This window comes from Candoia aspera, chromosome 4, assembly GCF_035149785.1.
Source record: "Candoia aspera isolate rCanAsp1 chromosome 4, rCanAsp1.hap2, whole genome shotgun sequence".
NCBI classification, from domain to species: domain Eukaryota; kingdom Metazoa; phylum Chordata; class Lepidosauria; order Squamata; family Boidae; genus Candoia; species Candoia aspera.
Genome location: NC_086156.1, coordinates 109,356,761 through 109,383,397, shown reverse-complemented (window position 1 = coordinate 109,383,397; position 26,637 = coordinate 109,356,761). Strand labels below are relative to the sequence as shown.

General features: G+C 38.2%; 2 protein-coding genes across 2 annotated transcripts; both read right to left on the bottom strand.

Moving 5' to 3' along the window:
* Nucleotides 1-760: 760 nt before the first annotated feature.
* On the bottom strand, nt 761-9,621 carry LOC134497017 (vomeronasal type-2 receptor 26-like). The gene is made up of 6 exons (XM_063302732.1): nt 9,533-9,621; nt 6,713-7,004; nt 5,350-6,204; nt 4,519-4,746; nt 3,920-4,046; nt 761-1,665 (listed from the first exon to the last, which is right to left on the bottom strand). The coding sequence occupies exons 1-6, from the start codon at nt 9,619-9,621 to the stop codon at nt 761-763; spliced, it is 2,496 nt and encodes an 831-aa protein (XP_063158802.1).
* A 5,074-nt stretch (nt 9,622-14,695) lies between these two features.
* LOC134497016 (vomeronasal type-2 receptor 26-like) lies at nt 14,696-19,924 on the bottom strand. The gene is made up of 6 exons (XM_063302731.1): nt 19,656-19,924; nt 18,573-18,864; nt 17,571-18,413; nt 16,825-17,052; nt 16,412-16,538; nt 14,696-15,597 (listed from the first exon to the last, which is right to left on the bottom strand). Exons 1-6 carry the CDS (start codon nt 19,922-19,924, stop codon nt 14,696-14,698), a joined length of 2,661 nt encoding a protein of 886 aa, XP_063158801.1.
* Nucleotides 19,925-26,637: the final 6,713 nt, after the last annotated feature.

Sequence of the window (26,637 nt, the reverse complement as noted above, 5' to 3'; positions counted from 1 at the left end):
GTGTTTCAGTGGTATGGGGAAAGAACAGACCACTATGGATACAATGGAAATCATTCAGGATAAATTATCTTAGGGCAATTCCTGCATAAATGTAAATGTTCCTGGAAAACAATATTTGCTCTGTGTGGGAGCTGGGTAACTTTACAGATTGTAATCAAGCCAACTTAATAATTTCTGTTAAACCAGCAAACGAACATGCAGCTATTCTCTCTTCATCATTTCAAATTATGACCAGCTTCCAAGAAACAGAAGGAAGAATCAAAAGGTTGCACCAATTAAAGAGGTCAAAGAAGGTGAGGTTAACAAATGGACACAATTTTATTTGTAACTTTAAATACAGACCTAAATTGGAAACTCACAAATTTAAATGAAGTTCGCCCAAAGAGGTTATACTTTCATCTGTTACATGCACATCCACACAGGCATTCTTTAATAGAGAATGTCAGAATTTGTATAAAGGTTCTGTGGTCAGAACTTAGGAAGTTGAATTTTCCTCATATTTAAAGTCAGAAATAATTCCTAGAAAAATTGGTATTTAGGCTACATTGTTGTCCTTGTTTGGAAAATTACAAAAAATGCTGCAGAGAAGGAACACTATAGGTGAAGAGCCAGCTTTTACATAGAGGCATCAACCGATGTGACAGCATACAAATAAGGGTTAAAACCAGAGAAACCTGCCCATCAACTTGAAATCTTCACACACCAGCTACTTTCCAGCAGTGTTCCTTTAAATACATTTACAGTATTTCAGATTCATAGTTCAGAGATTACTTTTTCTTATTAGCTGCTCCCTTGTGTTAAGATTTGGCTTCAGCAAAATGATGTAGCATTTGGGGGAAAAGATGCAGCCCAGTATCCCTAAACTAGAGGCCAAAATGGAGAAGATCTCCACAGCCACCATGTACTTTCCCTTGGTACTCAGGTAAGTTGGAACAAAAGACATCCAAACACTGCAAAAGACCAACATGCTGAAGGTGATGAACTTGGCTTCATTAAATGTATCAGGCAATCTTCTGGCCAGAAAAGCCACAACAAAGCTGACAATGGCCAGGAAACCCATAAATCCCAAAACACAGTAGAACATGAAAGTTGAACCTTCATTACATTCCACAATAATTTCTGCTGCCATTGAATGCATGTCAACATCTGGAAATGGGGGAAAGATTACCAGCCACACAGTACAAATCGTGACTTGAATCAATGAGGAGAAAAGAACAATGGAGTTGGCCAATTGTTTGCCCACCCATTTCTTCATCCTGGACCCTGGTTTGATAGCAGTAAATGCTAGAACCACCATTATTGTTTTGGCCAAGATGCAAGAAACTGCTGCTGAGAAGATGATGCCAAAAGCAGTTTGTCGAATGAGGCAGGTCAGCTTCTCTGGGTGGCCAATGAAGAGGAGACCACAGAGGAAGGAGAAGAGGAGTGAAATGAGGAGAGTATAGGTCAGGTTCCGGTTGTTGGCTTTGACAATGGGGGTGTTGTGGTATTTAACAAAGATGCCCAGGATGAAAGCAGAGAGTAAAGTAGATGAAAGGGCAACACTGGCCAGAGTGATTCCCAAGGGTTCTCCATAGGACAAGAAGGTTTGACTCTTTGGAATGCATGAATCCTGGGTGGGGTTTGGATAATGATCATCTGGACATTGAATGCAGACATCCATATCTGAAATACACAATGTGGTTTTCTATGGATATTTTGTAACACCTTAGCATCTAATTAAGTGTAATAACATTTCAAATTATGGTTTTCATTATCTAAATGATGCAGATACAGTATTTTGTTTGGTCTAGTGGTTAAGGCAATGGGCTAGAAACCAGGAGACTGTGAGTTCTAGTCTTGCCTTAGGCATGAAAGCCAGCTGGGTTACCTTGGGCCAGTCACTCTCTTATAGCCCAACTCACCTCACAGGGTTGTTGTTGTGGGGAAAATAGGAAGAGGAAGGAGTATTAGGTATGTTCGACACCTTGAGTTACTTATAAAAATAATAAAGGCGGGATGAAAAATCTAATAACAAAATAAATAAATTAAATAATATCCAGGAAGACTATGGTTTAAGAAAGACACAGTGTCATAAAAGATAAGTGGATGTGGATATTTTAGTATATATGTTTTATATCTGAAAAATACCAAGTGGGTTTTTTTTGTAGATTTTCTAGAATTTCTGACACAGAATCACTTTAATTTCAGAGGTGTTTTGCCAGAAACTTCTTACAGATTGGTTGCGTGTGTGTGTGTGTGTGTTTCCAGTCTAGAACTGAGAGAGAATGACTAAGTCATATCAAATAGCATACGTGAATGAGTTAACTGCTTCACTTATTAAAAGTATTGAAATTATTATTGGATGGAAATACTCAGCTTCTTTGAAATTTTGAATTTTATTTAAAACATTTTTCCCCACTTTTAAGAGCTGTTATATAAAATAGAAGATGTAGAATAGGCTGGAAGATACATTATTCATTTCATACAATTGGCACCCTCTTTACTGAAGATGGAAATATTAATATTATATGGTAATAAACTCACTTGCAACATGCTGAAGTCGTACAACCCACAGCTAGTTAGACAAGTTATTTTTGCACCTCAATGAAACAGACACAAAACTAATCTCTTAGTTGGCTGTTGTTGTTATTAATATTATTCCTAATTGTTAACACCCAGATAAGCAAATATTTCATTTTGTCTAACAACTGGGATGTACCAGCAGTGTAAAGTAATTATATGTGTGTGTGTGTGTGTTTGTGTGTGTGATACACACACACACACATACACACACACACACACACACACACACACACACATATATATATATATATGATAATATTCTTATTCACCATCTTGAATTTTATACTTTGCATTTTATATTTATATATATTTATATGTATATTTATACTGTTTTACTTTAACAATATGTTATTTTTCTATTTTTAACTGTTTGTAAACTGCCCAGAGTCACTATTACGAGATGGGTGGTAAAGAAATACGACAGATAAATGAATGAATAAATAGATAAATATATCTGCTTTCAATGCCCATTTAGTGATGTTATGGTCTTCATAATTGTTGCTCATTTTATTGGCTGCTTTGTGAAGTCTTTTTTTTTTTTTAAATTGCATCCAAAAATTCTTTTTTAAGGATATTGAAAATTTCATAAAATTTTATGCTGAACTAGATGGGAAAACATCACTCCCTATTTTTTTTTTAAAAAAAATACATTTATTTTTAAAGTAATTGTGGGATGTTTTTCAGCCTCTCTAATCTTTTTTCCTTCCCTCTGCTTCCCAAAAAGACTAAGTAACCCAACACTTAATTTTCTTCCTCACATGGTCCATGCAGTAAGTCCTGAATTCAAGAAGATTCTTTTGTTACATTTCATCAACACAAACACTTGGCATCATTGTCATCAACAATTTTGAGGGAAGACTCCCAAATCTATCTTCAGAAGCAACATGGTAAACTCTTTTATGTTGCTCATTCCAACCAATTCAGTGAAGGATGTTATCTCTAAAAGACTAATAACACTGCTGAATTATGATGCCTGCTGAAGCTTGGGATGTATTTGTGCAGGTTGATTTCTGAGCAAGAACATTTGTTGTATTATACAGACATGTCCATGCACACCGACACAAACTGAGAAAGAAGGCTAGGAGCAATGACAGTGGTCCATCAAGGGAAGTGGAAAGCAAAGATTATTTGTTCCATTGATTTAACTGACCTGAAATCTGTCTGTCTATCTGTCTATCTGTCTTTCTATCTATTAATAGCACATCCACCCTAAGGCCTGCAGAATAAGCCAACTTTAATGGACTTTGTAAAACTGAATAGAGTTGGATATATAGATGTGTCAGGAGCATACTGTACCATTGCCTGATTATTTGATATATTGTCCTCTTAGGAATCTTTATCCAGGATTTCTTACCCTTCTGGTTTGCAATTTTTCTTTCTGGGCATGGAAGGCAATCATAGCAACAAAATGGCTTCCCTTCTTTCTTTGCCTTACTAGTCCCCAACTGACACATATTGTTACATAGAGAAAGAGGTCTTGTCTGTTGAAGAATGAAAGAAGAAACAGATATACAGTATCACACACTCATGAATAGAATGGGATAGCATCCTTATTTTGAGGAAGTGTTTGGTGTGCATTATGCTCTTCAGCTGGAGTCTCGAATAGCATGGATGCTTCAAGAACTCACACAATTATTTATTTGCTAAATCAAATTATTTATTTAATAATAAATTCAAAAAATGTATTTGTTAAATAAAAGTAACAAAGACCATAAAGTTTCTAATTTTTGCAGAAGGACGTAATCCCGTTTTTCCTCCAATCCATGCTTCAGAATGGGAACAGTTCCAAATAAGTTGTCTTTTAGACATCTGTAATATTTCTGGCTATTTCAGAAGCCAGGATTAGCCCACAGTGTGGATTGGGTGATCCTTGCACCCACTTGGTGAGCACCTTTCCACATTTCAAATTCCTTAACATCACTTCCGGCATTGCACACTGAGCGTGCATCTTACCTGGTTGAATTGGCTGGGCCACTGAATTTCTTCTGCATGAATGGTGAAGTCTTCCTTGGGAAAAGCCGCAGGTTCTATTTTGCCAACTCTAACTCTCCGAAAGGATTGGTTTGGGAATGTGACCCAATTGATAACATCAAATCCTGCTATTAATGAGCCATTTTCATCAAAAGAAACCTTTTCGCCAGCAGAGTTGTTAAATGAAGTACTTCTCAGAAAGTGGTGCAACTGAAATCAGGAACGAGGAAAAAAATAAAGGAAAAGCATGAACAGGATATGAAAAGAAGACCTAAGATAGCAGTTTTCCAAACTGGAAATTTACAATTAATCTTTCTGTCCCCCAAAGGTTTTATCTGGCTTAATAGAAACACCAACATTTTATCCAATTATTTTAGAGAATGTGTATTGTTGTTGCTTTATCCTAAAGCTATCTTCTTCTTCTTCTCAGATTCCTTTATTTAATGTGATTACCATGGACAACATTACTTTTAGTCCATGGTAATTATGTTAAATAAAGTAATGTGACAAGAAGAAATAATGAAACAGTTGGATGCTGGAGTCGTGTTATTTTATAGTGCTTTATCTGGATGCTTAAATTAATGTGTCACAAGAAAAAAATAAGATATGGTCATCAACAACAAGAAAAGAATCACATCCCCAGCATTCATTCTTAATTAGATGTACTAATGAATTCCATATAAAAAATGAACTTATATGGTTTTAGATTTTAGTTTAGATTTTAAGACAGTCAATGACCTAGATTTTGCTCAGGACAGTACATAACAGTCATGGAGAAAAGTTGTATATATCTCAGCTTGCTAGACCATTTACCTGCCACAGATGTGGATGCAGAAGCTTCCAACTCCCTCCCTTTGTTCCTGATATGTGCCTGGACTTGCTTGAATGCATATCATGCAGAGCATGAGCCACAACATGGACAGCATTATAGATGCTGTAGCTGTGAGCAGTTAGGCTTGTTTCAAAAACAGGTACAGGAAGAGAGTCCAGTTGTTCTTCCCCAGTGCAGATTTTGCTCTCCTCTTGGTCTACCAGAGAAACAGCAAATGCACAGTTAAAAGCTTGTTCCCAAAAAGCTTTGATGAAGCCATCTTCTCTTTCCCTTTTAGGATTTCTGGCCTGAACAAAGTTCTGGAAGCCAAACAATTCCTTTCTGTGCACAGCAAGTGATAAAGCACCATGCATGAAGTCTAAATTCCAGTCATCCTGAAAGGGAAGTGATGTGAAATCCATTTGAGCTGTCATAATCCAGATCTTTGCCACCACTGGTACATTCTCAAATTCTGAGAAATAAAGCACCATTCTCAAAACAACGTAGGTCTGAATTTCACCATGGACTATGAATACATTTGCAGTGCTTTTCATGATACCCAGGAGTGTTTCGAGACCCTCCTTCACCATTTGACCAATATAAGCAGAAAAAGTTAGCTGTGGGAATCTTTGTATGAGGTCAAAGCAGATGCCACTTTTGGAGAACGTGGGAAGCACTTCCTGTACAAATCTCTCTCCATTAACGTCTTTCAGATAAACCACTCCAACCCATCTCCAGCTGAAATACAGCAACAACCTGAGAATACCGTCATACTGGAGGCCCACATTTGGGAACATTTGCTGGGAAAAGACTCCTTGGGTTTTTTTCTCCATCAGTAGATCAGAGCCATATGTGAGCTAAATCAAAAGGGAAGACCAGAAATATTTCCCATATAGAGTATGTATGTGGGTTTCTCTGTATGCACTGCTGGTTCATCATCTGTTCTAAAACTTATTTTCTTCCTCCATTTTTTACTTCCTATTTTTTTGTTCGCAATTCAATTTTCATGTGATTCCTATTAGAAATGGCAAAAAACCCTGCCACATTTTTCTTTTGCATTTTTGTGTGGAAAGTGATAAAATAAAGAAGCTTCATTGCCTGCATTGATTTGCCTGAATGGAGCTAACAGTCATACCGAGCTGCTCCTAGTCTACATGATACATTTAGCTCCACAAACAAAGGAACAGAAGTTCCAAAACAAAAGCATTTCATGCATTCTTTCTCTGAAACCTAGAGTTTCTATTTAAGTCCTTGAATTTCTCTCTATTTTGCTTACTTTTTCCCATCCTAGGCCACAAAAATGCCTCAGATGTGATGGAAGAGGTTCACATCTCTTAAGTATTTATTGCTTTTCGTACTGCCTACCTGTGGGATCTTGTACATGCAGAGAATGGTTGCCATATTGAATTTGACATCAGAGTTAGGTCCCCCAATAACTGCTACCAGATTATTTGGGGCATCACATCTATAATTTGGGAGGAGTTTGTCTTTTGTGGAGAGAAGTTCCATGGAAGCAAGATAAATTGTCCTTGCCCTAAAATCATTATTGTAGATATGGAAGCCCAGGGTGATGTTAGGTAAGAGTTTGGCACTGTGATTTATCTCCTTTAAAGCAAATTCCAAAGCCAGGATGTGTTGGTAGTGCTGTTTCAGGACCCTATGATGAGAGGAATGGACATCTTACAATTTTGATCTTTCAGCAAAGAAGTTGTTTGAATTTAGATTGCTTGGCCCATGGCCTTGGATAATCCCATGACTTCTCTGAAGGAACCTCCCCTTCAGAGTAGTAGAATTCTTCAGGAGATTTAAGATGCAAACCTTACTAAATATTTTTCTGGATGTCCCCTGGTGCCTTTTCTCAGAATGGCTTTTGTGTTCCTTCCTTTGTGAAGGTCTTTTGTGCACCTCCTCTTTTTAGATTTTGTGGGGTTTGTTTTAGTTGGAAACAAGGACGCTGGGCATGAGCACACATATACACGTCCAGGAACGGTGAATCTGTAGGCCATAAGCTCTTCTGAAGTGTCCACTAGGACACTACTGCTTCACTTTCAGAAAAAAAGTTTTGCCTGGCTCCATAGCAGTGTCAAAATTTGGGAGACCGATTTGTATGATTTCAGAAGCTGGAATTTGGCAGACTGGTATGTCAGAAGCTCACATTCAACAAGAGCAATCATCAACTACATTGCTGCTGCAGAGGTTGCTGACAAGAAACTATCACCCTTAGTCATGGAACTAACTAAGCCCTAATTTAGACCTGGAACACAGCTGGAAATATTCCTTAGATAAGAGCTGAGGCAGAAGCCAGGAGTACAAAGTCTGACACCCTGGGCAGATCTCCAACTGTCCACTGTGGCAAGGACCCTACGGTTACTGTTGTTTAGAGTTATCTTGGTATGCAAGCCTTACAGGAAACTACCATCAAACACATACAATATCATCTGAAACATGATGTAACACAAAACAGGGAGAAGCAGGGAGACCACCCCAGATCATGTGACACTTTTTTCACTCCTCCGCTGCTCTAAAATGGATAAGACTATGCACAGATCCATTCAGGATTGCTTTGAAACCTTAGAATTAGGAAGCTGGCATGTGGTATCAAAGCTTACTAAATGAGGTATTGTGTATGTTGCCTTGTTGTATTTCTTTCTGTAGCTAGGATTCTTTCTGTCAAATTTTCACTAAAACAATGTAAAATTCTTGTTTCCTCTTTTAAGGCCATTGTCACATGACTTTTTCTCTGTATGGACATCGATTATCCTATACATTGAAGCAAGCAGAAAGCAAAGCCCATCAGATCCCATAAAAGCTTCTACCCTGAAGCGTATTTCTGCTGTGTGACTTACCCACGGAAGACCCCGGTCCTTAATAAGCATTTCAAATGGGTACTGAGTAGTGGTGTATTGTTAGACCTTAAACCAACAGATAGACCATGGTCTCCTCGTTTTATACTGGTACAAAGCAGTACAATTGCTTTTAAGTGACAAGGTTAGGCTCTCAGATTCCACTGTTTCATAAGTTTAAAGGGACACAAATGTAGACTCCTTTCAGGTATGCCGAGTTTTATGCAAAGCACAGCAAACCTACCCTAAATCTTCAGTATAAGACACAACATTAAAATGGTCATAAAATCTCATTTGTTCACCAAGAAAATCAATGGCACTCATGTTCTTGTGTTGGTTTGCATTCATTCCAGATTTCAAAGTGATTTGAAAATAGACAGAGTTAACATCCTAACTCCTGATTTTCAATAAAATTCATTTATTGGACAGTGGCTAAGAAATGAATAAAAATACAGGAATTAGTTGTGTCTATCATATGCTGAGTGTGGTCCAAATGTTGGTGAAAAACATATAAGGTTATATAATATATAATACTCTGGGATTTTTCAGGGAGTCTGTTATCTCTTATTCTCTTATTGTTTCAGTTATGGGGGAAAAAAACTAGCAACAACTCCATTCAGTTCATACATTCCCTTTCTTGCCCTTAAATACAAAGGGGAACATCCAGTTTAAGACTGAGAATATTGTACCTAACACGGCAAGGTTAAAACTATCTCTCCTTTTATCCTCTTCATGCTGCAACCCCTGCAGCATAAGATGTGTAGACCATTTGCATGGAACACACAAAGATTAGGGTGAGGGCAATGAGGAGAGATTTAATTCCTTTAATTCAGTTTACAACATTGGGAAGTAAATTCTATCAGAATGTGCATACATACTTCTTTCTACTCTTGCCAAAATGTTCTCTTAAAAATTCAAAGGTATCTATCACCCAGTAGTATGTGTAGCAGGAAATAAGGTAATAATTTGCAGATCCATCTCAGAATGAAGAATTCCTAATCTGCTCCCCTTCCAAATGTCCTAGGATGGAAACTCCCAAAATTTGGAGGGACAACACAGGCAAATGACCATGGTGTTGAAAAGAAATCCTCACACTTTTACATGCTTAGTGTGTAAGGACTGGAACCAGCAGAAACATGGCCCTGAAGGTAGACTGCATCACAGTGGAGTCTGCCTCCATTCTTAGAAAAGAAAAAGGAAACATTGTCCATTATTTCCTACTAAATGACTAAACAAACCTGCATTGACAAAGTTCACTCCCTCTAACACAACAACAGAGAAACAGACTTAGAATGTAATTGGAAAACACATGTGGTAGGATTAAGAAAATCAAGTGCCTTACACAAAATCACTGAAGAGTGCAGAAGAAGGACGTTTTTCATAGGAAGTAGGACTTGAAAAACGGTAAGTGTGAGAAATGATGACACCCATTATGAGATCTCCAGATGTATAATACTTATGGTGAATAGGAAGAGGCTCACTAACGTTACACCTAAAGCTAGGAACTTTGCACACTGCCAGTGGAAGTAGCACTAATACCAACACCACCAATGCTATCATCTTCTGTGGAACTCTTCTGGCTAGAAAACGAATGACACTGCAGTGATTTGACCCAGCAGGGTCTCTGTCTAGTGCTGTTCAACCTGAGTGGTTGCTGACTGTGAGAACTGAAGCCATGGCTGCACTGTGCAACTGATCTACTGTAACTCTGAATGGCTGGTAAACATGCTTTGATATTGGTTTGTGTGGCTTGTTATTTTTCCAATAGACTTACAACTCCCCAAGGAATGGGGGAAGGGGATACGGATAATCTCGTAATTGCAAGGGGGAATGATGATAATTATGGTTAGGATTCAGAGGTACAGTTTCTCTGAGGGTTTGGAAATGTGAATATGTTCCCTAGATCTGAACTCAACTTTGGGGCTTCTTTGGTAGGGTTATATCATGTCAATATCTATAGCATTTTCCTCGGTCTCCGTATCTATCGTGTATCCAAGAGCTTTAGCTTTAGCTGTACAGAATTTGCTCATTTATCCATAATGACAGAGCCTCCCAGGTAAATGTGAAATAAACTCAAGGTGTATAAGAACACAGAGAAAAGCTTCTTCCATGCAGATAATATATACATGGGTAGTGCTTTGACTTGGGGTAAAGTTTCAACCCAGATTTAATTATCAACATACTTTTGCTCACCTAAATCGAATCTTCTCTGGACCCATACAAAAGTCTGGACAAAGGTTTAGCCTGCATTGTGCAAGCTATACCAAAGAAGTAAGAAATATGTCAGCATTTGCTTCTAACAACAACACATTTTATTTATTAGTCCCCTGGCCATATCAAAAACCTGTGAAACCAATATAAGGAAAACCATAGGAATTATTCATAACAAATCATCACCCCTGCAATCTATTCCAATCTGTTCTAGGTAGTCTACCCTGTTAGAAATAGCCTTTGATATAAAAACTGCAGTTTTGCTGGTGATACGCAGGTTTGTTCCCTGCAAGAAGTAAGACAGTTTCTCTTCTCTTCTCTTCTCTTCTCTTCTCTTCTCTTCTCTTCTCTTCTCTTCTCTTCTCTTCTCTTTTCTTCTCTTCTCTTCTCTTCTCTTCTTAGTTTTTTAGTCTTTAAATGAGGATCTAAGTAAATCGTCCTTTCTGAAGAATATAGTTTACAATCAATCAAGATATTTGCAATGTCTTTGACAGCTGATACTCCACAGATACACAGTCTTTCTTTCAAATGGAACTCCATGGAGCCTCCCATATCCTACCATGGAACCTAGTTGTTCAAAATGTGCTCTAGAGAAAGCTCTTCTAAGATGTTGAGGCATGTAGGTGGTCAAATATTTTTTCTCTCTGGGAGGCTGATTTCTGTTAAGTCACTTTCTGTTAAGCCACTTCAAGGACTTAGCATGTTTAAGGGATGTGGTGTCCTCTTGGACAGCCATCTCCAAGACCCTTTGTTTGAAACTTTTCTTGGCTTTTAGATCTGATTGGTAAGGGAATTGGATGGAGAATCACACTGTGAGATGGCATTTGAAAGTTGGACAGACAAAGGGCAAAGAGGTATATTAAGTGCCTGCTCTTTGAAACACAGCTTGCATAATCTATCTTTAAATCTCCACAACTCAGTTTTCTTCCCTTCGCTTTTTGAGTCCAAGTCACCAATTCTCATCTTCTTCTTTGGGGAGGCCACTTTATACTTAGAATAATTTTCAACCTTGTCAGCTTCTCTCAATTGTTGGGACAATTTGGACTCCACAAATTCTGAGAGATGATCCAGAACGTGACTGACTTCAAGGTAAAAAATCTTTAAAAATCACTTTAATTTCCTCCATAGCTTTCCACAGTAAGTTATGGTGCCCTCTAGTGCCTCAGGAAGGTAAAGCTCACTAGGACTGAAATTGAAAACTTCCTCAGCTCTTGATCTTCAAAGTAGCCAATCAAGCAAAGAGAAAGTAGTAACAGAGTTCCCACAGGAAAGTAAAAACAAATAGGTCAGAATTCCTATCCACAGATTCAACGAAGTAGGAAAAACATTTTATACTCCTTAAAACTCACTTTGTTGGAAAGAACAACAGTAAAAGACAAAATTATTTGGTTCTCAGCATTATAAATTATATACACAAAAAAGCCAAATCACCAAATTAAATATTATAAATAAATAAATAAATAGATCCACCAAGAGATTCTGCATTTCTTTGCTGTAAAAAGCCTCTCTTTGGTAACAAATAAACAACAGCAACAACAACAAAAAACCCTTTGGTGTTATAGAAATGGGGTGGGCAGCTGTAGAGTCTGTTTTTGGCTTCAGCGTGGCTTGGGAAAAGATGTCAGACCCACCTCCCAGCTGATCACTCACCAGTCAATTGTGAAATGCTGTTTTGTGGTCTAATAGCTGTGACCAGCCATCTGGAGGACACAAGGGGTGATTCCTGGGGTTCTCCTTGCTCCAGAGAACACTTCTGGGCTCTATGAAAGCCTGCCCAAGTCCCCAAAAAATTGTCACACTGACAGATCAGTCCACAGACTGTGGAAATTCCTGCCCAAGCCATCATTGGTCCCCACCAGAAGCCCAAGAATCTCTATTGCCAATCTCAAACCAAATCAAATGAAACTTTATTGCCATCATAGACCAGCATAGATTGGCCAATACACAAGACACTACCTCCCTGAAGATCACACCAAAGGTAGTTTGCTGAAGGAGCATGTCCACTTCTCAGGTTGGCAAGTAGTAGTAAAATATAGAGTGAAGAGAGCAGGAGGGAAAATGGCTGGTCAGCACCATTATTCTTTCTTGGCAATAAATGCACAAGAGAGAATAATGGAGCTGACCAGCCATTTTTCTAACCAATTCCTCATCCCCAGGCTTGGGTCTACAAAAGTAAAATATATTAAAATGGTTCTGCCCAAAACTGAAGCAACAGCCACAGAAAAGATGATGCCAATGTTAGTTGGTGAAGGTGTCATTTCATATCATGAGGTTGACCAAGGGAGGGAGGGAGGGAGGGAGGGAGGGAACAGGATGAAGATGAAAGTCAGTAAAAGAATACCAAGTATCATAGTTTTCCAAATTTTATTGACCATTCTCAAAGGTTACAACTATGGAATGCAAGCTGTTCAAATATACTGCACAGATGTTTGAACTGAGCTGTGAAAATTGTGTTAATGGTACTAGGAATTGGGGTCTGCTATGACACCAGTTCTGTTGGGATTTAAGAGGTGTATGCATCCCTTATGTCCCGAAAAGAAACTATCATTATAAACAATCCAACAATTTATTAAGTAATAGTTGAGTCTAAAGATCTAAAACTAATCAAATCAAAAATAGTTGCCAATTAATGGCAAATTATATCTAAAGCTAACATAAAAAGCAATCAAAGAAGCAATTAGAAAACTATGAAAATTTAGTATGTTCTTGAATTCAATGAGAGAAAGACAAGGAGTTTGGTGAGTAGTGTACTGAACTCAAAGAAAAAAATATAGGCATGAATTTCTGTGCTGCTTAATTACCACAATGAAGAATGATATGATTTAGGAATGGGAAAGCAGGGGAAGTTTCAATAACTTTTTCACAAGCATTGCTTCACTTGGGAATGGAGAAATAGAGGATGTTTCTGGATTGAAGAAAGTAGGGAGGGAAGAATCACCTTTCCTTTTCATTTCGTGCACCAATCCTTGGAGATCAATATCTGATGGATTTTCCAACAGTTAAAAGGGAAGAAAGATACAGTCCCTATCAATATCTGCTTGGCCTGTTCACTAAATTCCTCTGAAGTTATGATTCTCATAGAGCTGGAAGCTCAAACTACTCCACAGTTTAAGCATTGCTACATTGCTATATTGCTTCCTTTGTCTTATTTTGGATCCAGCTGCTCAGGAGAAGCTGGCTGATTGTTCCAGAACCTGAAAGCCAAAACAACAGGGCTGCTTCCCGGATCCAGGAAGGCTGTTCTTCCAAAGTCTGAGAAGAAATTGGATTCAGCTTCTGTAAGACCCAGAAATGTATATGAGGCTGTAATGTAAGTCTAACTCAGTAGAGGACCCTGAGGCACCTCTTCCTATTTGGCAATCTTACTAGCTGGGATCAAGGCAAGTCTCAGAAGGGAGCATCCAGCTTCAGAGGGCTCAAATGCAGGAGGGGGAAGGTCAGGTTAATAGGCCAACAGGTTTTTCCAGACTCAGTTTATTACCAAAAGCAATCTGGAGGAAGAGGAAATGCATGCTTTGCAAGCTTCTGCACATTGCTTCCATTAAAAAACCAGGAATAACCCAGGAAGAGTTCTTGGCTCTGGCAACATTACCTAAGACAGGTATCTTCTTGTAATTTTAGTTTGGAAAGTAATCCTTCAGTTCCTTTAATATATATATTTTACTAATCCCTACTGATAATAGAATTGCTGTACACAATGGTTCATGAAAGAGGCTACTGAAGGTACCATTATTTCTTTCAAAATGGGATCATTTTCCCAACTAGACATCTCTGCCAAACTCCTTCCAGTGCATAAGGGAACAGTTCCTTTAATCAGAGTTTTTAACCTCTTAGATTATTGTATTATTAAGTTTGCAAAAATTTTGAGCTAAACCAGGGATACAGTTTAGATGAGGAGGAAAAAATCTCATTAAAAATAGTGTAGAAAAAAGTATTTGTGAACAGGCCTGGAGTCCAATAAGCAGCTTCCAGATCAGGAATATTATTGGTAGAACATAAAATAAGAAAAGAAAAACTCAGAATAAACTAAGCAAAATTCTAATCTTCATAATCAAGTAAATAACATAGCCAATTGCTGATGAAGAATAAGCCTCAATAACTGTCTAGTTCAGATTTAAATTAAAGGTGGAGAGAAACAGGATGTAAGGGGCAAAAAAACCTTAACCTGTTCTTTGAGGTCAGTTTTATGACTCAAGGTCATAACAGACTTAAGAACAAAAAATCCTTGCAACTTTCTTAGAATGGGATTAAACCACATATATCTCCTTCAGAAGGGTCATTAGCCTTGACCTTTTTAAATGCTTCCCCTTAACAGTTGCTTCTTGTCATTCAGTTCTGGCCTCACCATAATGATATAGCATTTGGGGAAAAAAATCAAACCCAATAATCCAAAACTAGAAGCCAAGATGGAGAAGATCTCCACAGCCACCATGTATTTCCCTTTGGTGCTCAGATAACTTGGAACAAAGGACAACCAAACACTGCAAAAAACCAACATGCTGAAAGTAATAAATTTGGCTTCATTGAAACTGGTAGGTAATTTCCTAGAAAGAAAAGCCACCGTAAAATTTATCATGGCTAACAGTCCCATGAATCCCAGGACACAATAGAACATTACAGTGGAACCTTCATTGCATTCTAAGATGATTTCTTCAGGCAGGGAGTGTATGTCAAAATGGAGAAATGGAGGAGAGGTTGTCAGCCAAACAGTGCAAATGATGGCTTGGATGAAGAAGCCAGAAAGAACAATGGAGTTTGCCAAACCTTTTCCCACCCATTTTTTCATCCTTGATCCAGGTTTGGTGGCCACAAAAGCTAATACTACAGTGACAGTTTTGGCCAACACACAAGAAACTGCCACAGAGAATATGATCGCAAAAGCAGGCTGTTGAAAGAGACACATCACTTTGTTGGGATGGCCAATGAATAAATAAACAGAAAGGAAGGAGAGCAGCAGAGAAACAAGGAGTGAGTACGTGAGATTTTGATTGTTGGCCTTGACAATTGGAGTATCTTGGTGCTTAATAAAAATCCAAAGCACCCAAGTTGTAGTGAACGAAAAGGAGAGAGCAAGCATGGCCAAAATAACTCCCAAGGGTTCTTCATATGACAAGAAGTGTATGTCTTTAGGGATGCATGAATCCTGGTTATGGTTTGCATAGGAACCTTCTGGACATGGGGAGCAGTCATCTGAATCTGGGGAAAAAACAATATATCTGTCTGCTATTAATCTGTCTTGCTTCCTGGATCATGCTAATAGTAACTCCTTTATATACCACTGCCACAAAAACTTTATCTATGGGCCCATAATGTCATAAGGATTAAACTGGATTTCTAAAGAGACTTTATTTTTATTAGAAGTAATTACAGCCAGTTTGGTGTAGTGGTTAAGGCACCAGGCTAGAAGCTGGTATACTGTGAGTTCCAGTCCCACATTAGGCATGAAGCCCACTAGGTGATTTTGGGCCAGTCATTCTCTCTCAGCCCTAGAAAGGAGGCAATGTCAGACAAATCACCAGGAGTCAAAACTGACTCAAAGGCACACACTAAATGAATAAATAGAAAGCAAGATATTGGAAAGCGTATCTGAGCAATTTAAAGTTAAGCATCATAAAATAAATAGACAATGATTGCAAACATATATCATTTTAACAAGAGTGCTCTCTATACATATTTTATCAGGTAAGGACATACTATATTATTCTTTGGAGAATATTTCTCTCTGGATTTGTCTCTGGATTTCACATCACAAAATTCATCAAATTCCTTATTATTTTGTACTTAATTCAGTTACGTTCCCTGGCTGATCTTGGAGCTCAGAACCCTCCAAGATATATGGGACTCGAACTCTCAGAATTCACAGTCTGCATTTTATCTGGGATGTCGTAATCCAGCTCAACTGGGAGATACCTGCTTTAGGTCGTCTTCATACACCTGAGGAATCATAACCAAAACGTTAAGCAAAGCACAAGCAGCAAAGAGAGGAAGCTGGTTCCATGACACCTCTTACCCTGCTGCTGAGAGACCTTCCCAAGTGGACATGGAAGACAATCATAGCAGCAAAATGGCTTCCCCTCCTTTGTGGCTTTTGTATATCCAGGGCTGCATTTATTGTTACACAGAGAAAGAGGCTGGACCTGTATGTGAATGAAGGAGGAGGATATCTTAAGTTTCAGTAAGTATTCTTGATACTGGTTGGTCAGGAGCAAGAATACTTGTTGCTGGTTAGAAAAATGTCACTGAGTGTTGTGATAGTCTCCCAGGAACTGCTGGCACACAATAGGTGTGGTGACAAAGCTTCACTTGGCATCACTTGTGGAGAGTATCATTCACAGAGGAGACTGTTAGAACTTCTACTGTTTGGGATAATTCAGGGTGGAGACAGAGCGACTTCAGTGCCTCAACAGTAAACTACATCCTCACCTGATTAAACATGCTGGGCCACATGAAGTTATCAACAAAAGTTGTGAAAAAATTGTTTTCTGGAGCAAAAGGATCCACCTTTCCTACTTTTACTCTGACAAATGACAGATTTGGGAATGTGACCCAATTGATAACATCGAATCCAGCTACTAATTCTCCATTTGAATCAAAAGAAATTTCATCTCCAGCACTATTGTTGAATGAGATGCTTCTTAGATAATGATGGAGCTAAATTGAAATAAAAAAAAAAATCAAAATAATAATTAAAAAGCTGGTTATTGATACTAATAACTAAAACAGTGCTGTTCATTTACAGGGTATACATATTTATAGTTATACCTTCATGCATGTTTTAACATTTTAAAATTTTAAAATTTTAAAAATCTTGTGTTCCAATGGGCACCTGCTTGTCAAGTGACAATAGAAAGCTACTATTACACTGGTTATCGCTACTGATCACTAGGATGCACTATGTAACCAGTTTTGTTCTTGTTAGAACTTGTCAGGCATAGATACTCCTCACTGGTTATGTCTTATATATAGCATGTTCCAACTTTTTTCTGGGATTTAAACTCCTGCTGAGATTTGAATTCCCAGAAGTGGGATTTGAATTCATTGCATCTAAAGACCCACTACCAGGGAATATAAAATTATTTTCCTCTGTGAATACATCATACTATGAAGAGAACTGAGCTTGACCAAGCAGATACAATGACTTATTGTGTGTAGTCATTTCAGGACATTACCTGCCACAGCTGGTCATTCTGAAGCTTCTGACTTCGACTATTCCATTCCAAGGACCACATGGCATGCAAAGCATGTGCCACAGCATAGACAGCATTGTAAAGACTATAGCTATGGCCTGTCATGCTCATTTCAAAAACAGAACCAGGAAGATATTCCAGCTTCTCTTCCCCAGTGCAGTTCTTCTCAGCTGTCCCATCTGAAAAGGAGTCAGGGAAAGAGCAAAGAAACACCTCCTTCCAGAATCCTCTGATAAAGTCATCTGCCATTTCTGAGATAGGATTTCTCATCTGAAGAAATCTCTGGAATCCCATCACCTCCTTGGAGTGAATTGCAAGAGAAAAAGCCCCATGGAGGATATTGATCTGCATATCTCTTTGGAAGGGAAGGAAAATGAATTCCACCTGGGCTACCATGATCCAGACTATCCCTTTTTCCTCTTTTGGCAACCTAGCATAATCTGCAGCCCATGGGAGCAGTCTCAACATCAGAATGCTCTGAATTTCTCCATGAAAGAAGACAACATTTACTGTACCACTGATCACAACTTCGTATATTTCAGAAAATCGTTCCATAATTCTTTCAAAGCCACTTATGAAATCTACTGCAGGCAATTCTTGTATGAACTCAAAGCAAATCCCACTCTGGGAAAACATAGGGAGCACATTCCATAATAATCTTTCTCCATTTTCATAATTTAGGAAAATCATGCCAATCCATGTCCACCCAAAATGCAACAGCAAATGCACAACCCCGTTATACTGATAATTCTCATTTGGAAACACTCGGTGGAAGAAAACGTCTTGGATTTTTTCTTTTAGCACAGGAGATGAACCATATGCAAGCTGGAAAGATTTAAAGTTATATAAAAATATAATAATAAGAGGAGAGATGGTTAAAGTGAAAGGGAACAAAACTTCATCTCTCTTGATAAGGACGGAGACAGGTAGAGGTAGAGGCAGAGGTAGGTAACAGAATACTCATGCATCAAGTCACCACCTTACCTGAGGAATCTTGAAAGTGCTCAGAATTCTGGCCATGAAAACAGAGACATCAGGAATTGGTCCCCCAATAACTGCCACTGGACTCATTTCTCCATCACATTTGTAATTAGGAATCAATCTCTCCTTACTGAAGAGAATGGCCATTGAAGCCAGATAGGTCTCCCTTGGAATGAAAAGGCTATTTGTGATATGAAAACCCAGGGTAATGTTTGGTAAGATCTGAGCATTTTCATTGATCTCCTTTATAGCAAATTCCAAGGCTAGGATGTGCTGGTAGATTTGAACAAATATCCTGCAATGATAATTATTTTTCTGTAACTCACAATGCTGCTACTAGAGAAAAATAAATGCTACAATTCACTGCATACTTACCAGCTATTACCTAGGTCTGTGTGTATTATAGTGAAATTAAAACATTTTTATGACAATGGTACAGAACATGAGAATAGTAAATCTGCTATTATCTTCCTAGAACCTTCTGGAAGGAGATGCTGTCACTAGGAGAAGCTTTTCAGTATAAATTTGAAGGTTGGAGTTTCAGCCAGCACCAGCCAAGAGGCATCATCAAATGGTCAACAGCCCATTTGAAGCTGTATTTGAACCTTTTTCCAGCCAAGGCAGAACTCAAGTGTGGAACGCCTACGAATACTAACTCTTTGAGTCAAGGTGTGAGTACTGCACCAGTGTATCACACTGTGAATATAGTGCAACACCATTACACAACACACTTTGAGGAACGACAGGGTACCATGTCGAGTCTGGTTCCAGTAAAGGAAGAGATTAGGAATTAGAGCCAGAGGAAGCATAGAAGTTTTGATTACATATCCCTACTGGATCTGCACAAATGGAGCTTCAAGCCTCATGTCAATTTTTATTCAGTGCAATCCCATAAGCTCAGCAGCATTTTTAGCAACATTTCGCATCAGCCACATGGCAGGAAAAAAAATGCTTCCTTGGGAAAACCTGATGATGGCATTGCTCACTTCTCTTCACCTAATACCCCCTAGATCCTGCTGCATGAGAATCTGTCTACAAAAGGCTGATACAAGTATTGATCATAATAAAACATAAACACTTCCTTACAGGTGATCTTCAAACACTTCAGGAGTGGGGTGTGTTGTGAAGGTTATAGGATTAGCTATAATGAAGCTCTGAGAAATTATTCCTGCAATGATGAGGTCCCCAGACTGATAATTCTGTTGAGGAAGCTGGACAAGTCTGTCCAAAATACAGTTACTACTGGCAGCAACATTGCCCACCCTAAAGCACAGCACTGCTAATACAGTTGCTACAAGTAGGACAACCTTGTATGAAGGTCTTGCTCTGAGGCACAAATCAATCCCTTCTTCCATTGTTACTCAGGACATCTTCCCCAATGAGCACATCTTGATTTTGGAAGTCATTCACTCAGTTTCTTGAAGGTAAGACTTGAAGCTAACTCCAAAGCAGTGATCAGACCCATGAAAACCTTCTTCCAGTTCTTAAGATTGTGGGTGATATAAATAGGATTTAAGAAATTGTTTTTTCTTTTATAAGCAACCACTGCAGTACTCCATGGCTGTGATGGGGGGAGGGGAGAGAATGAGATCAATAAACCTGTGTGTGGTTAGTAATTACAGAGGACATAATTATCTGTGGAGAATTATAGACTGCTATAAATTTTCTGAAGGGAAAAAAAAAGTACAAGTAGATTACATTGATGTAATTTGTCAAGTTTGGGGAATAGACAGACCTGGAATAAATCCAGAAGGAAAGGTCACATAACATGGAGTAAACACTCCTGCCTCTCTTCCTTCTTTCTTTCATTTCCAGAACAGGAGACCTCAACTCACAGACACACAACGTTCATGACTCTTTAATGAACAAGTTTGAAAATTTAGAGAAAGTGATATATGTCTGTCTGTCTATCAGTAGGAATGGAAGAGTCACTTTCATTTCTACACTGAAGTTGTAGTATACATCCTGGAATTACTTGGCAGCCTATTGGTGTCTAGATTCATTGCCTGATGTGAGTTTAATAACCCTTGTATGCATATAAAAATGCCAATAGCATGATGAAGTATTGAAAACTTAAAAAGTTCTTAAGGAGCATGCAGTTGGCATTGGACAAAACACAGTTCTTCCCAACAAAGAAAAAAAAAATAGCTTTTATATATGCATAAGAGTTTTAAAATTTATTATATACTGACTTATATGTTCAGGATTTAAAATTCAGCATAATTAGAGTTCAGTTTTCAATGGCAAACAAATTCCTTGTTTTTAAAAAAATCTGCAGAATAAGGCTTCTATTCTCATTAGATTTATCTAAGCAGTATTGTCCTGACAAGCAGGAACCACGCTGAGATGAGGAATAGGTCTCTAGTGTTTTATTACTGCTACATTAGACAGAAAATCCTAACAAACTGAAGATGCGTGAGAAAACCCTTACAGAAAACCCCCAAAAGTCAAGGTGGGTCTGTTCTGTGTCTCTTTGAATGACAGCTCAAATTCTCGCTACTACGCATGCATTTTCCCCCCTGGATAGGGGCCCCCTCCTGCTCACCATCAGTGCTCATGACAGGTATAGCAAATATAAGCAATTTGCTAAATCTCACAGGACATGCAGAACACATTTTGTAGATTCTCAAAATGATGTGGCTAAACTAGTGGACCAGGGAAATGCTGTGGATACAGTATACTTAGATTTCAGTAAGGCATTTGATAAAGTAGACCACAGTGTACTTCTTGGTAAGACAGAGCAATGTGGGATAGACAGTACCACTTCTAGATGGATTCACAGTTGGCTGACCAACTGCACTCAGCGTGTGGTCCTTAATGGAACTATATCTACATGGAGGGAATTATGCAGTGGGGTACCTCAAGTTTCTGTCTTGGGCCCAGTGCTCTTCAACATCTTCATAAATGACCTAGATGAGGGGACACTCATCAAATTTGCAGATGGCACAAATTTGTGGGGAACTGCTAACACTTTGGAAGATAGAATCAAGATTCAGAATGATTTTGACAGACTTGAGCTTTGGGTCCTATCCAATGCTCAAGTCTGAAGTTCAGTGGTGAGAAATGTAAGGTCCTACTCTTAGGCAGGAAAAACCAGATGTAGAAGATAAGCAGTACCTGGATCAACAGTAGTGCCTGTGAGAGGGATCTAGGTGTCCTGGTGGACCACTGTTTAAGAATGAATCAGCAGTGTGCTGCAGTGACCAAAAAAGCCAATGCAGTCCTGGGCTGCACCAACAGAGGATAGTATCAAGATCATGGAAAGTGACGGTACCACTCTATACTGCAGTGGTGAGGCCACAATTGTTGAAAGAGAATTTTACACAAGCTTGACAAACTGCAGAAACTTAAACAGAAAAATAAATAAATAAATAAATAAATAAATAAGTAAATACATACATACATACATACATACATACATACATAAAAGATATTAAAGAATAAAATAGAAAGAGTGAGGGACAGCAAAAGACAAGAAAGAAAGAAAGAAAGAAAGAAAGAAAGAAAGAAAGAAAGAAAGAAAGAAGGAAGGAAGGAAGGAAGGAAGGAAGGAAGGAAGGAAGGAAGGAAACATATCTAAAGAAGCAACTTCCAATCTTCTTTTCAGCAGTTACATAGTTATCCTCTCCGCACTCTCAAATTACATATCTCGGTTCCCTTCTTCCCATAAACAACCCCTTTTTAATCAGTAAATCCAGAAATCACCATTTCTATCCATTTTCAGCAAAATATCCAAAAAGGGTTTCTAGTCTTTTATAAATGTAATTATGTTCCCTCCTTAATCAAACAAGTCAATGTAGCCATTTCTGCAAACTCTGCAAACTCACAATCCATTCCTGCATTATGGGTAATTCTGCATTCTTCCACCTTTCCTTTCACCCTTATTTCAAACACTGTGTTTGCACTTCCTCCATCCACAGGCTATTTTTCCCTCCACCACAAGCAGGTTATTATTCTAGATTATAACTGCGGAGTCAGCCTCATCCATTTTCTCAGTTTTTCCATATGGATCCTACTTCATCAACAATCCAAAATATAATCTTTTTGTATATCTTTATTAACTGCCATTAGATAAACTAAGAATGTGCTGTTACTTAAAGGGGGTAATTTTAAGGATCAACCCCTTCTTTTCTCTCAAGAATTTCTGCTGTCAAACTTGTTATCTCACTCAATAAGTTTCCTCCCCTTGCCTCAAATGTCTTCTTTATATACCTTGAAGAGATTTTGGATCTGCCTCTGCCTGCTCAACAATAAGTACCTAATGAGAAACCAAGCTGTTCAGGTCAAAATATTTTCACAGTGTACAGCAAAGGGCAAAGGAATTTAAACTTGTGGTTTTGTCAGTAATTATCTATGATTCTATGATTCTATGATTCTATGATTCTATGATTCTATGATTCTATGATTCTATGATTCTATGATTCAAAATATTTTCACAGCACACAGCTAAGGGCAAAGCAACTTAAACTTGTGGCTTTGTCAATAATTATATTTTCCCTGTTGCTTTCTTCTGCAGAACTGTACTATGATGTCAAAATCCATGTAACTTGTTCTGTTTTCTCACTCTTAAAGGATCCCAGGCAGATGTCACTTTAATCTTCACTTAGGACTGTAACAAGATATACAATAAACTTTTTTTTAACCTGATTTATTATGACATCAAATAAATTATTTCTTCTTATTGGCTGCTGTCTGTAACTCAATATAATGAGACAGTATAACATTTGTGGTGGGAAATGAATCCTGGTAACATAAGATTTGAGCTCAGGGTTCACAAGCTCTATTTTCTTGTTCTCCTCAAGGTAAGCTGGAAAGAGTGAAAGCCAAAACTTAAAAACAGTCCAACAAACAAACTGTACCATGTTGAAAGTGCTGAACCTGGCTTCATTAAAACTCTCTTTTTTATAAAGTATCTTCATTAATTTTTAAGCAAGAAAGATAAAAATTAAGAGTAACTAATATTTAAGTTGAGGGGAAAAGAAAGAGGAAAGAGAAAGAAAGAAAGAAAAAAAGAAAGAAAGAAAGAAAGAAAGAAAGAAAGAAAGAAAGCCGTAAGTACAAAAAAGGGGAAAAAAAGAAATAAATATAGATAAATTACTTTTGATTTTCTTTTGCAACAGTTATAGGTAGAAAAATTGAATTATATGGTTGCAACATAACTTTTATTTTTATAATATCTACTATTTTTTTTTCTAATCATTAAATCCATATATCATAATTTCATTTTTTTTTCTGTTTCATGCAAAAAGTCCAAAAGGGATTTCCAATCATTATTAAAGTTAATCAATGTCTTTTCTCTAATCAAGGCTGTCCATTTAACCATCTCAGCCAGCTCCATCATCTTCACCATCCACTCTTCCAATGTGAAAATGTCAAATCTTTCCACTATTGTGCATATAAAAATCTTGGTGCTGTTATATGCTTCATTAAAACCCTTGATGTCATGGATATGGATGTGGAAAATCAAAATGAAGCTCAAAATGGAAGTAAGCAAAAAACACAAAAAAATGTCCCATTCTTTCCAAAACGGTTGTCAGCCCCAACAGCCTTGAATGAACACATGAGACAAATTTATTGACATTCTAAATTGCAGGTTCAAAACTGAACAAATTCATTAATTACCAAATTCGACAATGTAGTAAACTTCGCAGATGGGTCCTTGAAAATATATTGCATCCATCTATTAATTACCACCGAGGTCTCACTTCCCTTTCCCACTGCTGCATTTTAAGATCAGAGGAAGTTTCCAAAATCAAAGAAGCTTGCTTGCTCATCTTCTTTAACACATATAAAAACCAATGAGCAGCTTAACAGAGGCTCATCTTTAGTGCAAGATCATAAATAGCTTATCAAAGACAACGCTGGCACAAAGGCCCTTTGTAAAAATGGCATACATCTCCAGCAAAGCAGTAATAGATACCAATGATTCTTCTTTCCTATTTTCAAAACAGAAAACTAGACTGTCAGAGACACAAATCCACCATTACTGTGTCCCACTAAAACCAGTTAAAGTATCCCAACTGTTACAATTTCTTATAGAAAACTATACACATGGCTCACTTTTACTGAACTAACATGATGTTAAATTCATTATCGTTTTCTTCGTATTAGTTGCTCTCGACAGTTCATCTCAGGTTTCAACAAAATTATATATACTTTTGGAAAAAAGATGCATCCCAGTAATCCAAAATTTGAAGCCAAGATGGAGAAAATTTCCACAGCCACCATGTATTTCCCCTTACTACTCAAGTAAGTTGGAAAAAAGGAGAGCCAAACACTGCAGAAAACCAACATGCTGAAAGTGATGAATTTGGCTTCATTAAAACTGTCAGGTAACTTCCTGGCTAGGAAAGCCACAGTGAAGCTCACAACAGCCAAGAACCCCATGAAGCCCAGCACACTGTAGAACATGGTTGTGGACCCTTCATTGCATTCTAATATAATTTCTCCTGCCACTGAGTGACTGTCAGCATCTGGAAATGAAGGAGAAGTTGATAGCCATACAACAGAAATGATCGCTTGAACAAGAAAACAGAAAAGAACAATAGAAATGGTCAGTCTTTTCCCCACCCACTTCCTCATTCTGGATCCTGGCTTGGTGGCCATGAAAGCAAGAACCACAGTGATGGTTTTCGCTAATACACATGAAATTGCCATGGTGAAGATGATGCCAAAGGCTATTTGCCGAAGAAGACATGTACATTTCTTGGGATGACCAATGAAAATCAAAGCACAAAGGAAGGAAAGTGCAATAATGATAAGAAGAGTATAGGTAAGATTACGGTTGTTGGCTTTGACAATTGGAGTTTCCCTGTGCTTAATGAAAATCCCAAATACTACAACAGTGATGAAAGAAGAAACTAAAGAAGGAACTGCTAGACTGATGCCCAATGGTTCTTCAAACGACAAGAAGCTTTTGATTTTTAGAACACATTCATCCTTGTTCTTACTTGGATGTTCATCTTCTGAACATTGAAAACAGTAATCTGAATCTGAAAAAAATAAAGTAAGTTTTACGTACATGGCTTAGTTTGTTTCAATAAACAACCATTAATATTACAAAGCTATCTCCCTCCTTTCCTCCCTTCTTTCCCCATCCAACTCCCAATATCTCTGGGTCACTTACAATTAAAAAGTAAGAAAAAATACTAAAAAATACTACCCCCCAAAAAAAAAACCCCCCAAAAGAAGCATAAACAGCACAAAGGTAAACATACAAAAACCCTTCATCCAGCTGTGGCTCAATCATCACCCTGCCCCAAAGCCTAGGAAAACAGCAAGGTCTCTAATAGGTTTCTGAATACCATCAGGTTGACAGCCATGTGAATCTCTGGGGGGATCTCATTCTAGAGGGCAGGGACTGTGGCAGAACCTTCTAATACAACTTTGCCAGCCACTGAGTGACAATCAACATCTGGAAATGGTGGAGATGTTGCTAGTCATGCAACACAAATGGTCCTTTGAACAAGAGTCTTTGAAGAGTCTTTATACCGTTACCTTCTCTCTGATTCCCTTTCCTTTTATCTGATTGTTCCCTAGACAGCATCTTTTCTCTCTGTTCCCCAAGGCTGCCGTCACATTCCATCACAGAAAATTACCCAGTGCTGTAAAAGGTTTCTACCAGCTGAAAAGCAGTCAACAAGCAATTTCCAAAAGTGATTAGAAAAGGAAGTACGTAAACCCAGTGTCCTTTCAAAGGTGCCAACTGTGGTTGAACAAGATGGATATTCTGTGATCTCCCAGAGCTCTAAACTCACCAGAGACCACTGTCTTGTGGTCTCCTCATGAGGAAGAACTGTCTGGAACACTTGTTGGTAATCTCCAGTCCTCTCCTGGTCCATGGAGGAATTACACAGAGATGGTCTACTCACTGGCTCTTCATTCCACTACAATCATCGGCTCTGCTTTTTGGGGAGCTGTCTTCACCATTTCTTCCCCAGAAGTCTCCTTCTGAGTGTTCTTCAAGGGCAACTTATATGGTAATCCAGTTGTGAGGTGGCTAAGGCATTGAGTGACTCCCTAAATGGCCTCCCAGTCCAGGAAAGGGCACAACTGATTCACTAGATGT

Excerpts from the sequence above, each read along its gene's own strand:
- LOC134497017 (XM_063302732.1), bottom strand. The coding sequence starts at position 9,621 with ATGGGTGTCATCATTTCTCACACTTACCGTTTTTCAAGTCCTACTTCC. Across the intron at positions 7,005-9,532 it reads GCACTCTTCAGTGATTTTGT|GGTCCTGAAACAGCACTACC; the intron begins GTAAGGCACTTG and ends CTCTCATCATAG. Across the intron at positions 1,666-3,919 it reads AAAAATTGCAAACCAGAAGG|ATATGGATGTCTGCATTCAA; the intron begins GTAAGAAATCCT and ends TGTGTATTTCAG.
- LOC134497016 (XM_063302731.1), bottom strand. The coding sequence starts at position 19,924 with ATGGAAGAAGGGATTGATTTGTGCCTCAGAGCAAGACCTTCATACAAG. Across the intron at positions 18,414-18,572 it reads GCACTTTCAAGATTCCTCAG|CTTGCATATGGTTCATCTCC; the intron begins GTAAGGTGGTGA and ends AAATCTTTCCAG. Across the intron at positions 16,539-16,824 it reads GGCCCAGCATGTTTAATCAG|GTCCAGCCTCTTTCTCTGTG; the intron begins GTGAGGATGTAG and ends ATTCACATACAG.